Below are 14,533 nucleotides of genomic sequence, written 5' to 3'. Positions count from 1 at the left end.
GCTAGAACCTCAACAAGAGAGTGGACTAGAGTAGCAGATGGAAGTGATAGTAAAGGAGTGTCTATAGGTAGAGGAGTATCAGGCGAGTGGGGGGCAGATGATGGAGCTGAGGCAGAGACATCTGAGGGAACGGAAGATATGATAGGTGTAGGGAGATCCAGAAAGGATAAGTCTGAGGGAGACAAAGCATCAGAGGTGAAAAAGAGTATCTCTTCCAGAAAAGTGACATAATGTGATATCCTAAGACAAGGAGCAGAAGTGTCATAACAACGATAGCCTTCATGCTCAGGACTATATCTTAGAAAGACGCACTTAGCTGCTCGAGGGAACAACTTGTTGCGTTCACTCGAAGGAAGAAGAACAAAGCATGTGCATCCAAAGACATGAAGATGGACCACAAGATAGTGAAGTACCATAGAGATGCTCGTACGGGGTTCACACCATCAAAAACTAAAGATGGAGTTCGATTGATTAAATAGAGAGCAGTAAGAAGAGCCTCGGCTCAATAAAAACGAGGAATAGAAGCCTCAAAGAGAAGAGCATGAGTGGTCTCAAGAAGATGACGATGCTTCCATTCGGCAACACCATTCTGAGCAGGGGTATACAGACATGATTGCTGAGGCAGCGTGCCGGCAAAAGCATAAATAGAACAAAACTCAAAGGAGAGATACTCACGAGCACCATCAGATCGAAAGATCTTAATAGATCAGCCGAACTGAGTACGTACCATAGAAGAGAAGTCACGATAGATTTGGCATACCTCTGAGCGCTGACACATAAGATAAATCCAGATGAAACGACTGAAATCATCAATAAAGCATACATAATAGAGAAAACCAAGACCTAAAGAAAGAGGAGCAGGACCCCAAATGTCAGAGTGGATAAGATCGAAAGGAGAATCAGAGATACTCTCACTAAAAAGAAAAAAAGAGCCCGATGTTTTGCCAACCTACAAGTAGTACAAGGAGACAAATAAGAAAAACGACTACTACCTAAGGACCCAAACTTGGACAAGATCTTGAGACATATATGACCTAGACGTCGATGCCACAAGTTTGAAGAAGAGAGAAGAGTGACAGGACAAGCATTAGGACTAGGTCATGGAAAGTGAAGCTGGTCTAGATAGTAAAGCCCTCGAATCCAACTATCGGTGTCGATCCTCTAGCCTGTAGATGGGTCCTGCACAATACAAGAAGTAGAAGAGAAAAATACAGTGTAACTAGAGTCAGAAAGCTGAGTTACAAAAATAAGACTCATTGTAAGACTAGGAAGAAACCTCAAAGTGATGTTACCAATGTAAGAGATGGGATAATGAGTCCCATCAGTAGTGTAAACATGAATGAGGAATAGAGGTGGGGACAGAGGTGATACAAGTGAAAATAGATGAATCACATGTCATATGATGTGAGGCGCCAGAATTAAAAATCCAAGGTTTAGTTATACCAAAGAAAGCAGAGGCAGAAGTAGATGCATTATTGAAGCTAAGGCTCTCACAACTGATCAAAACACCAGATGCCATTTAGAAGAGACAATCTATCAAATACCTTAAGGGTGTTTCAAAATTTGCTGCCTTAGGCTTTTCGTCAAACATGTGGTGAGTGGAAATATTAAACAATGCTGTAGAATAAAAAGGAAGGCTGTAGACACTGTGGACTTTCGTTGAACAGTTGGTGAGCACTCGCTGCTGCTGCTGTAGATCGTTGAGCACCAATTGAGCTACAATGGCAATCAAATACGATGACTACAGCATGTTGCTATGGCTGCTGCTGAAAAACAGAAGTTCTCATCACAGAGAACTTTTGTCGAGCATTTGATGGGCACTCATTGCTACAGCTATTGTAGCATCGACGAAGAGGGCTGCTGCTGCTGGAACTCGAGGCTGAAGGAGAAGATGATGAGGATGCGACCAAAGGTTGAGCTAAGAAGAAACGATTTGCTCCTCCGACGAGTGGTGGAGCCAAAGGAGGAGGGATGCTTGAGAATGACGAGGAGGAGGCAGTGAAGGGGAAGACAGAGATGGCTTGAGCTAAATCTCTAAAGATGGGAAGGGTCTAATACCATGTAACAATAGAAGATCCAAACCTAGAATAGGTTTGGAGAGAAGAGAGAATGACGAGGAGCTCGGATTGAGCTGGGGTTGTCTAACGAAACAATGAAGACAGTGAAGGGGAATGCAGACATGGCTTGAGCTAAATCTCTAGAGATGGGAAAGATCCAAACCTAAAATGGGTTTGGAGAGAAGAGAGGAGGAGAAAAGAGGATTTTGGTGAATGTGTTTCATTCCAATGACAGAGGGGCCCTTGCCCTATTTATATCACCATATATATAAATAAATAGAATAGAATATAAGCAAATAACTCTAATAATGATATATGGGGGACTTGATCGTTATAAATAGAAGACTATTTCATTGCTAATTTAATAGTGGAATGATGATGTGACTCGGACCTGATCAAAATACATGGGAGGACATTGGTCTACACAGACTGTAATTTCCTACAATTTAGAGACTTAGATTTATTTCTTACTCGGGCTCTAATGCGATCCGACTAGCTCATGCAAATAAGTAAATGACTTAAACAATTAAGACTCTAACTAATCTAATCCAACTTGTTCATGCAAATAAGTAAATGACTTAAATAACTAGGACTCTAAACCACATAAGAAAATAAAACAAATAAGATAAATAGCTCAATTCATTGAGCCTAATATCCTTCCATGTGATCTGATCAGGTCCTAATCACATCAAATGAGTTAGACAAATCTTCTCCAGTAAGTTGATAAGCAAAAGGTATGAATATTGGAAGCTGATAAACAAATAAATAGCTCGATCCATCGAGTCTAATATCCTTCCTTGTGATCCAATCAGGTCCTAATTACATCAAATGAATTAGACGAATCTTCTCTAGTAAGCTAATAAGCAAAAAGTATGAATATTGGAATATCAAATCATAAGCTGAAAATCAAAAAGTATGAACATCGGAATTTCAAATTAAAACTGAACGATAAAGCAGATAGTAAGATTTTACATGGAAACCTATATACAAAAAGTTAGGAGACATCTATTAGACAATTACTTTAAAGAAAAACCAAGATACTATAAGTTAATGAGTTTATTTCAAGTTCTCTACATCTTCAATGGATTGTCTTTGTCTATTTATATCATGCAAAGCTATCCGAGGGAGGCAAGAACCACCACTTTTTGGAAAGAAGCCTCTTTCATTCACTTTCATTTCTTCCTTCAGTAGGCTCGCTCTTGGTTGGTCAGGAGACATCTATTAGACAATTACCACTGACACAAGGATTTTCAGTCCTTTGCTCTAACCTGCTGAGCTACCTGAACCAACCATGTGCTAAGCATATAACTAGCGTTCCTTATGAGCCAGGATCAAACTCAGATTTTGAATATGATTGGGCCGAACAGTGGTAGAACCTGGTGAACCAGGCCTACTGCTAAACATTGATTCTCTCACTCATACTTCTTTTTATTATTTCATAGGCTCATTCCATTCGTTCAGCGGAGGGAATAAGGTGTGCTTTGGGTAACATTCCCTGATCTTAAATTTCATTAGTGAGCTGGTTTGGTCTATCCCTTAACTTAACCGAGGGTGGATGCCCTTCTTTTAGATAGAATGACAGTGAGACTGGCAGAGTGCTGATTCGAGACAAGCATCCAGTTGTTGTCTGAAAGAGCAAGAAACTGAATGAGATGGAGCATAGGAATAGGATAGGCTATGGAAGGAGCGGCGCAAAGAAAGAGGCACGCAAGGAAAGAATCGAGCATTAGCATCTGCTCTCGAAGAAGCAAAGAAGGCATTTTCTTTTGCAAGGTTGGTTGGTGGGGGTCAGAAGAAGAATGAAGCAGAATGAGAATGATTTCAGTAGCTAGTTCCAGGGTAGGTAGGCTTATAAAGCTAGCTAGTTAGCTAGCGAAGGGAGGCCGGTAAGGGCCTATAAGGAAGTGCACAAGAGCATTTGACAGAAGTCAGTGGGCATAAAGGAAGCTAGAACACATAAGAGGAAGTTACTTTTTTGGGTGTCATCACCCGGATCCTGTTGGAAGTTTGGTAAATTTGTTAGTTATTACATAAGGATGATTTTTAGTTCTAAATGGACAACTGGATTACTTGTCACGATCCGAAATAGGAATCATGACCGGCCATGCATCTCAATATGCTTGAGATACACGAAGCCTTAATAATACTTTCTACGAGTACGATGGCAAATAAATAAATAAAATAAAAAATTGCTTTATTAAATTTAAAACTAATTGCAATAGGCATGCTATTTAAATAATAACAATGATAACAATAGAGAGAGTCACAACTTGTAACCTTATACGGTTTTAAATCTTTTCAATATTTATACTGCCATATATTTCAATGGGTCTAAAGGATCCACATCAACTAGAAGTCACCTCGAGATGACGCTCAGAACTTTTCTTCATAGCTGATTCAGTTAGGGTCATCAGATAGTATCACTATGTGATCAACACACTCTGTCTTTTCCACTAACCGTTGAGAGAAGTTAGAGTCACCTAGAAAATTTCTCATTCATCCTAGGACTGTTCCCTAACCCCGCCAAAGTCACCTAAGAAAGTCACCGCAGTGATCTGATTTAAGACTTTCCTCTGGAATTCCAGATAGACTTGAGTCACTACGGAAAATCGCAAGCGATTTATACCGGGACTGTTCTCTAAGTCCCGACCGGCGGCGGTTCACGACCGGCTCTCTCTCTCTCTACTTCGTCGTCCTCACGAGGTGGAGGAGAATCCGTTACCGACGGCCGACTCCGATGCCGACTACGACTGGAGCCACGATGGCTCTTCCAGAAGGCAACCATGGCGCAAGGCCAATGGCTTGGAGCTCTCGAGCACGAGCAACAGCAGCCCAAAGCCGCCGGCCGGCGAGAGTTGTCGGCGAAGCCGAAATCCCCAAATTAGGTATTTCTAATTTACTCTATTAAAATTTATGGGTGGGAGAGGGCTTACCAACGAGTCGTATGGTGGTCTTTGATTGAGAGAATCCTTTTTGCACCTCGTCGCGTGCAGAGCACGTGCACCCTCCTCTCTCAACCCCCCAAATTTTCTTTTTTCCTGATTCTAACACTTGTTATCTCAGAAATCACTGAAGTAAGCTTTCTCCGGTGGTCATGGCGTAGTATGTTCTTTTCTTGCTGCAGTTCAATTTTATATTCATTACTTTGTCTCAGAGAATTTTCAGTCGTGTTCTCTGAAATGATTTACTTGCTTCCACTTTGGTTGATCCAGGGAAAGATAAGCTGTTTGATGATCAATGATATCGATGCTGGGCTGGGAAGATTTGGTGAGTAATTACTGTTGACCTGTCTGTTTTGGTAATACAATCATCTCAAGAAATAGAAAATAGTTTAATAGGATCTGTGATCCATAAATTAAAGTGTAGTCAGCATGCCCTATACAGATTCTTTGTGGCAAATATTTATTTTCCTTTTTTCTAGTAAATAGTTTACACTGCTTCTGACTTTCTCAAACATACTCGAGACTCATTTTTAATGCCATGTTCAGCACCTTGCCTTTCAGGAGATCTTACATATTCTTAGGTTGGTGAAGCAACCATGACATGACAATTGAATTACAATCAAGAAAATCTACCTAAATTTATTTTTTATTTTTTGCCAGGAAACACGCAAATGACCGTCAATACTCAAATTGTGGTTGGAACGCTAATGAATTTGTCAGATAATCCTACTAGAGTTAGCATTGGACAAAAATGGAGAGCATCAGATGTTACGCATAGGGTACCCATAATAGTAACTGGAAATGATTTATCAACAATTTATGCTCCCTTGATTCGTGATGGAAGGATGGAGAAGTTCTATTGGTAGGGTTCTTTTTAAGATATCTCTTCATTCATCAGATGTTCAAAATAGCATGGGTATATTACGAACTCTACTTACTTTTTAAAAAAGATAACTCCAAATGAAGTAATTTGGAGTTGCATAAAGGCAAATTATCTACATGGCTTCTATATACACTTTACCTAGTTTTTATACTTTATTCTAGCGATATCTTGCTCAAGTAGTTTGACATTTAAGAAATCACGTCAACTTCCTACAGTACAGATTACAAAAAGTGCAGCATGATATAACTTTATTTTGATGAACCTAGAAAAATTTCCTTTCTCAGCCCATTTGCTAACCCTCATGATTTTACTTTGACATCATGATTGAGAAAGTAGCCTATAATATCCAAGGAGTAAAGTTTTTAGATGGTTAATCAGGTTAAAAAATGTCATGGATATGTGAAGAATGGTACTCGATTCAGTGTCACCAAATTCTACTGTAACCCAGATTAACATTCTAGTAACTGAAAGAATAAAAAAAGAAAGTTCTCTTAGTTAGAGATATTGACCTTATATCAGGGTAGAGTTTCTGTCTGCCATTGTCTTCCAAATATAGTGCAGAAATTTAGAACTGTTCCTTGTTCATTCATTTTCCTCCTCATTTTTCTCTTCCTTTCCTTCTATTTATCTTTTTTTAGTTTTGGTTCAGACTACTTTTTAATTACTTAAAAAGCTTCTTCCATATATGGCTTGGTCAAGATCCAGATTCTCCGAAGAGGGTCTCCTTCCGAAAAATGATATAAAATATTGAAAAATATTAGAATTGAGGAGAATAAAGATGGGAAAATTTAGATTGTTCACATAAGATAGTAGCCACATAATACAAAGGGGGAAAATACTACGAACAATATTGAACTCTGGATGCATTTAATAAATGCCTGTACTCATTGGCATCATCACCTCTGCATAAGAGAAGGTAGGAAGCCTCATGTTATTTAAGGCTAACAACCACCTTTGCAAAAGTGGTGAGAGTAGGGGTGTTAAAAGAAAAAGTTAAAATGGTAGAGTGAAGAAAGAAAAAAATAACACAAAAAGAAAAAAATAGAAAAATAGGAAGAAAACATAAAATGTGGCGCTCAAAACATCAAGAGACTGATAATTAATGTGTCAAATTGCATTCAGGTTAGATACAACTTATGATGTACTCCAGTATAGCCTGCGTAAAAGAAAAAATAAATATTTTTTTTGTTTACGGCCAAGACAGTTGATATTAGGATCAAAAAACCGGTTTTGGATCAATAAGGGCTAATTTCGATAACGTATTAGTATTGGCCGATACTTCGAAACATGACATAGCCATAAATATTTTGTAATCCCAATATGTTTGAGAATGGGCCCTTTAAGCAACCTCACTTAAAAGCTCTCTGCTGGTTAGAGTTTTTTTAAGTGGTTTAAACCCATGTTTAATCCTAATAATTACACAAAATACTGATCCAGCAGTACCAATGGAACACAAACAACCTAAATGAGATATTCACGATTTATGTAAGGATGTCCAACAAAAGATAGTAGCTTTACATCCTGACAGTTGTATGAATCTAATATATGTGTGGTTTAATCCTATGTTGACTTGAGAGATCCCAATATGTACACAAAAAGTACTGATCCAGCAGTACCAAACTACCAATGGAACACACACACAGCCTAAACGAGAAACTTTTGATTTATGTAAGATGGCCAACAAAATATAGTAGCTTTACATCCTGAGAGTTGTATGCATCTAATATATGTACCATTAAATTCCTGTTTTACAGAAGATTTTTTCCCTAGCTACTAATCTTATACATGAATTTGACTTTGTTTTTGTCATCTTGTGTTCTTCCTCTGGTATTATGTTACTTTTGTGTGCAAAATCAGGCAGCCGGACCGTGAAGATATAGTTAACATTGTTCACCGAATGTATGCAAACGATGGAATATCGAGAGAGGATGTCCTGCAAATTGTAGACACATTCCCAAAACAAGGTACAAAATAATTTCTTTTTTTTTATATTTAAGAGAGGAAGCTTAAAACAAATTGGAAAGATGCTTTGCATTTTGATGTTGTTTTCGTTTGTACTCTGATATGTTTGATTATTTCCTTATTTTACAGCCTAGTGTAAAAACTAAAACAGGTGTCTCAGTGCTTGAGGATCATCCCAATACCAATTCTATATTTGACTTTTATTTTAGTGTCATGTTTTCCTTTTTTCTGGTGGGATGGGATGAGTTTTAGTGGTACATTTGACATAGAAGGAAGACCTTCACCAATAGTTTCCTTCTGTGAAGAATAATATTTTTACTCTAACTTTCTCCATTGGGCATGACTTCTCACTAACAGGTGCAAAAGTGGAGAGCTTGCCTTCCTGTAGTGGCTGTAAGGATCAGCTGCCTTTGAATTAGAAAGAATAACCATTTTTTGCTGGCCTGTAGACACACTCTTCAGGGTGGAGGATGCCTTTCCTATCTCAAGTCTATTTTCAAATATAGGATGGCTCAAAAGAAAGATTGCTTGTCCTCTTTTGCAAACAAGAGAAGAACTTGCACTAAATTGAAAATTAGAAAATCTTTTGTAGCTATGGTTGCTTCTGTCCTGTTAATTTTGTTAACTACATTTTTTCTTTGTTTCAAGAGGTGCATCCTTATTTTTCTTCACCACATGCCTCACATTTTCTTCACAAATTCAAAAAAGAAGTATTTTAAGGCAAACATTCAATAATTATTTGTCCCTCTTTCAAGAACCAAGGCTCTACCATCCTGAAGTATATAATAAATGTAACCACAAAGTACACTCTAAACGTCCATATGATATGGAAAAAATAGGCAAAAAAAAAATCAGCATCTTTCTTTTGTGATGACCAGATATTACCCTTGCTAACTGCGCCCTTTGGCATAGTTATGACATTACCGAGACATTTGACACCAATATAGTGAAGTATCACAAAGCTTCGCCATGTCAACCATCAAAGTATCTTGTCCTACATTGATCTGTTTTGTCTTGTAAGACACTTCCACCTGACCTTTCTGAATTTTTCCTTTTCTAAGCATTTAAGTCAGAGAGTGGATTTATCCAATGGTTGTTGATATCAACTTATTAAGAGTTGAAGGAGTTGAAGGAAGACAGTTGTGCTGTGGAATGAAAAATTCTCACTTAAGGAATTTATATCTGTTGGAAAACAATGTTTTCAAGTTCAAGAATTTTATTTCTCTTGTAGCATAGATAGTCTACCAGATCTATCTATTAGAATTAATTCTCTTCTTGGTGTTCTAAATGTTCAAGTTGGCTTCTAGTAATGCTTTTCATGGAAAAAAAGCTAATTGTTATGTGTATTCAAGGATTGCCATGCTAATGAGCTTACCGGCAATTGGCACAAGTTGTGCCGATGGCATAGCTTGTGCTGATTCATGTGGAGCGACACTGGTAATCCCATATCATCTGTTATGTGTATAGTATTGGGAGGCACTTATTATGTGCCGATCAAAACCCATTAAATTAATTCAAAGAGACCCAATGATAAATCTAGCTTAATTTTGCTAAATCTATCATTTGTAAATCATTTTATATAGATTTAGCATTTTGGTACTAGATTTACAAGAAACAAAATACTCTTTACAATGTAGGAATCAAAGAGACTAGGACGTGCTGACAGTGTATCGACACAACACATGCTAGAATCATTGCATATCAGTTCCTTCTTATATTTGAAAACTTGGACTTACTACATGTGCATAACAGTTAAAATAAAAGATTAACTAGTGATGCAAATCTAGTATGAATGCAATGTTTTGGAGAACAATTGACCCAAACAAGTGACTAAAGTAAAATATAATAAGCAATAACTAATAAGAAGTTAATTGATTAAAAGGATCACTACTAGATAGAAGGAGAGAAAACCACTCAGATAAGGCAGTAGCTTCCTTAACTCTCAAATAGGTATGTTGATAGTAGAAAGACCTAAAATATGGTGTAAGGAAAGACTATAGAGTTTAGGTTTACCAATAAATAAAATAGTAGTGCTTTTACTTTGAAACCAAGTCCTCCTCTTCACGTCCGGGCACCCAAAGATTTCTTTTCACTACCGGAATCTTCTGGACAGCAGCAGTAACCAACGAAAGTAGAGATTGAAGAAGGAGAGAGGTTTAGAGAGGAAGTAGAAGAGATTAGAGAAGAATCCTAAGACAGAGTAGGAGAAAGGGCTAAAGAAAGAAAGAAGAAGAAGAAGAAGAAGAAGAAGAAGAAGAAGACTACAGGAGAGAAAGTGAGAGATCTCAAATAAATCTTGTTCCAATTTGTCTTTGTTTCTCATGCAATAACCCTTAAATAGGTTAACAACTTTGATTCTAGATGATTCTAATAGAAATTTATTTCCTAATAGGACTCTAATTGATCATCTTACCTAAATTGACTAACCCAATTTAGGTAATAAATCAATGTGGACATCCCCCACATATAAGCTTACTATAACTATCAATTAAGATTCTAATAGAAATTTATTTCCTAATAGGATCCTAATTGATTAAGTCTTACCTAAATTGACTAACCCAATTTAGGTAATAACTCAATGCGGACATCCCCCGCATATAGGCTACCATATCTATCAATTGACTAATTCAATTGATAATTTGAATTAAAAATCAACAATTAGACCAAAATTGGACTCAAGCAATTTTATTTTGGTCAAATTGAAGATGATGCCCACATCAACTAGCTAAAAGTTAGTGCTTCTTACTATGTAATATAGGAAAAACACCAAAAGTTTGAACATAGCCTCATGTCAATGGCATGTTTGCCTTGACTATATGTATTCACATGGACAACTATGGAGTTTTATGAGAGGGTGTGGACAGAAGCTGAAACCATGATGCTGACACTTAAGATATTTGTGCAGCAATACATGAGATGATAATACTAAGTTATTAGCAGTAATTATAATTTTTTGTTTTACATGCTGTTTGTCAAGCTTTGTAGTTGAATATCAAGACAGATATAACTACATACACAATTCTATTTTTTGGCTTTCTTCTTTCTATTTCTAATTTTGATTAAACTACTTTTGTATCAGTCAATAAGAAAATTATGATATAGGATAGATTCATTCTAATATTTTCCATTTTACATGTGCAATGATTTAGTAAAGAATATCCATATTCACTTGTGCAGCGTTAGACTTTTATGGAGCTATGAGGTCTAGGACTTATGATCAATCAATCTCCAAGGTATTCATATGTTTGAGAGATGAAACATTTGTAGGACTTAAATTTATTTTTGAAATTCGTGAACATAGAAGATTTAGTTGGTGGCATTTATCTATTCCTCTTATTTTTTTGAATTATTAAATAATCATTATGTTTATTTCTCTACTTCTACCAATTAATCTATGAGTTTTCTCGTCCATTACTCAACAACATGATAGTACAGGTTCCAATTTACCTTTTTCTTATATGAAACAAGCATAATTAGTAAATTTAAAGCAAGTTAAACAAGAATTATGGGTTTTCTTCTCTTTTACAATGTCCCCTTACAATATTATCATCATTCATCAAAGATTTTATTCTGCCTTTTGCTTGCTATCAGACAGTTCATTATTGTTGTTGTTTGGGAGAGGAAGGTTGATAAAAGGGGAGATTCGAGAAAATGTTGAATGAACTTGCCTCATATCTCTCTTTTCTTCTTTTCTCTTCTTCTCTCTCTCTCTCTCTCTCTCTCTCTCTCTCTCTCTCCCCCCTCTCACACACACACACACATAGTTAGAAGAAGTCCTATTAAGAATTCATCTTTATTTCACTCTTATTACTTGCAACTCCAAATGGAGTATCATTTTCCTTAATGTTCTTGTAGCCTTGCTTGATTGATTCAGTATAGTAACTCTCACTGCATTGATGTCTCATGTTAGTGGTGCGAGGATGGAGTTAGCATTGAGGTACATAATCTAAATATAGTGTTCCTACACATAATCAAGAAGAATGAGTATCAATTACGTGGCATCCATGTGGTCTAGAGAATTGATGGCAATTTTAGCCGATCCCAATCCGGAACGGCCGAAACAGTCTGTAAAAAGGTCTTGTCGGATTCATTTGGATCCAACTCAAGGGAGATCAATAGTTGATGCCCCTTAGCTGCTTTTCCTTTTGTTTTTATTTTTTTTTTACTCTCTCTCTCTCTCTCTCTCTCTCCTCCATTTCAGATCTAGAAAAGCCTTACAAGTACTTTTATCTCTCTTTTTAGAGAAATCTAATTTATCTTCCAAAAAATCCACATAAAAACAAATGCAAGGTTTATCAAGTTGAGGAAGTTTTTATGATTTTATCCTTATTCTTTTATTCGATCCTTAGCTTCAATTACATTAGCATTAATTTTCTTACCATAGACAAGTTACGTTACCACCTCAACCTGTCCTTTCCAACTATTGGCTCACATGTTTCAAACTGAATGGTCCTAGTACATTCCTGAACCTTATTTGATCATAGAGACTTAATTATTACAAGAGAAGCTTCTGAAGCCTAGGCATTCTTTCTTTCATATGAAAAGGTTTCCCATCATATTTGGTGTATGCTCCTCCGGTTGGGAAACTTTCAGATACCTTGGCTTCTGTGATTGCTAATCAGCCATAGTAGGAGTGAAAGAAGAGACCCATAATGTACTTCCTAAAGAACTAGGGCCTACTTATCCCCAGATTTCCAAATGTACCTTCCTAGGATAATAACATTGCTTCCCACTTCCATAATCTTAGTTGTTTTATTTCGATAACATATTTTATATTCTGTAATGTAACCTCCACTTATAGTTTTTCAATTTCATAGGTTTATCACTTGTAACAATCATTTTATAGATTATTTATTTTCACTTATTTTACTTTCAACTTGTAGTGGGTAAGTGATATTGGTGGATATGAAAAACTTGGAGAGAAACTTCTTGAGGGAAGAAAGAAGGGCAAACTTCCTACTTTTGTTCCTCCTAAGGTAGCAAATTTTCTTAGCCACTTCTACATGCATCTCATACTTCATATTTGTCCATTTATTGATGTTTTTTTATTAGGATTAAATATATTTTACTCTCTTGTATTTATGCCCAAAATTATTTTACCCTTCTGTACTCAAAAAGTCTTAAATTAATTCATGTACTTACGATAAAAATGAGACCGTTCGATTTTCTTTTAAAGTTAATGTTGCATGCCCAAATGGCCCAAATACTTCGTAGAGTTTATTAGGAAAAATATATTGGGTATTGATCTAAGTTTTGTTTAACACATATTATCTTCTTCCTAGATGTGATTTAACTACTAAACTTCATAAAAATCCAGATTTAATAATATTTACTATATAGTTTGCACAATATAGAAAATAAGAGGATAAAAAATATGGGTATTCTTTGAAGAGAAAGAAAGGCCTATATAAGAAGGGAAGGACATTTTTGTCCATAAAAAACTAGAAATAGAGGAAATTCAGCCCACCATTCAATTTTAAATTAAATATTTTTTGGCATGCTCGTTTAATTTTGATAGAAAAACTAAGTCCTAAGTGCAGATATTGATTTGAGACTTTTTGATTAAATAAAGTGATTTTGAATATAAATATAGATGGATAAAATATATTTAACTCTTTTTATTATTTCTCAACATTATAAATGACACTCCATTCTTGCAATACTAAAGACAGGAAAAGAAATGAGTATGAGCCCCAGTTTTTTTCAATCATAAATGTGCATCAAATGATTAGAGATCTATTATTACTCTTCGTGATGATGCTTCATATAGAATGCCAACAAATTGGAAATTAGGTTCCAGAATGAGAGAGGCATTTTGCTTCTTTACTAGGAGATTCAACTCCTTATAGAGACACATTGTTATTGTTGAATGGTGGAGACAGGCAGTCAGCTATCAATTAAGTAAAATGAATGCAAGTTTTATGCATATTTGATGATGCCTCCTTATTAGTTATAAGAGGATAGAATTTCAGAACAGACAGAAGTAGTGACCTTTCTATTACTGTTCAAGAAGACAGCAGTTTTTAGAGGTGGAAAGTGTTTCCAATAGAGAGACAAAACTTTCTCCTTTCTATTACTGTTCAAGAAGACAGCAATTTTAGTGGTGGAAAGTGTTTCCAATAGAGAGAGACAAAACTTTCATTTTCATGTCATGCATTACTAGATTACTAAATTAATTGCCTTTTGTCACGACCCGATTTCAGAGTCATGACAGTACCAATAGGCTTGAAATACACCGGGCCTAATAATAACTATCCAACTCTATAGAATAAACTCAAAATTTATTTAATAACTCCAATCCAAACTCTCAAATAAATAAAGATACTCAAGATATACAACCAATGTTTTCCAAATGAAACTAAGGCAACTGATAGTTCCTAAAATTTAAAACTAAAAACCCCTACTATAACTAAAGGTCGAAAAGCCAAAATCCCACCTAGAGGTAAATAAAGCACGATGCACCATGTTCATTCACCACACCGAACAACTTCTAAAATATTAAAGAAGCTCAATTGGTGCATCTTTTTGGCTTGCTATCATTATCGGTATTTGACAATGAAAAAACAATTAAACCAAGCAGTAACCTTCTTTTCGTTTGCAAGTAGCTTTACCGACAATAAACTATGGAGGAGAATATTGAAGATTAAAATGACTAAGAGTAAGAGATTTATTCATTGAGGATATTAGGT

General features: G+C 36.1%; 1 protein-coding gene across 5 annotated transcripts in view; it reads left to right on the top strand.

Moving 5' to 3' along the window:
- The window catches only part of LOC140780299 (ribulose bisphosphate carboxylase/oxygenase activase 1, chloroplastic-like), a 53,405-nt gene that overhangs the window by 26,882 nt on the left and 11,990 nt on the right, over positions 1-14,533 (top strand). For all 5 annotated transcript variants that reach the window (XM_073125736.1, XM_073125740.1, XM_073125741.1 and 2 more), the window contains 5 exons: positions 5,270-5,324; positions 5,660-5,861; positions 7,740-7,846; positions 11,022-11,077; positions 12,728-12,820. In XM_073125736.1, coding sequence (XP_072981837.1) covers positions 5,270-5,324; positions 5,660-5,861; positions 7,740-7,846; positions 11,022-11,077; positions 12,728-12,820 — 513 coding nt within the window. The remainder of the gene's footprint in view (positions 1-5,269; positions 5,325-5,659; positions 5,862-7,739; positions 7,847-11,021; positions 11,078-12,727; positions 12,821-14,533) is intronic.

The sequence above is a fragment of the Typha latifolia genome, chromosome 1 (assembly GCF_019914945.1).
Source record: "Typha latifolia isolate L0001 chromosome 1, TyphaL0001v2, whole genome shotgun sequence".
In the NCBI taxonomy this organism is placed as follows: domain Eukaryota; kingdom Viridiplantae; phylum Streptophyta; class Magnoliopsida; order Poales; family Typhaceae; genus Typha; species Typha latifolia.
The sequence above is the reverse complement of the archived record's forward strand: the minus strand, read 5'-3'. Positions and strand labels throughout refer to the sequence as shown.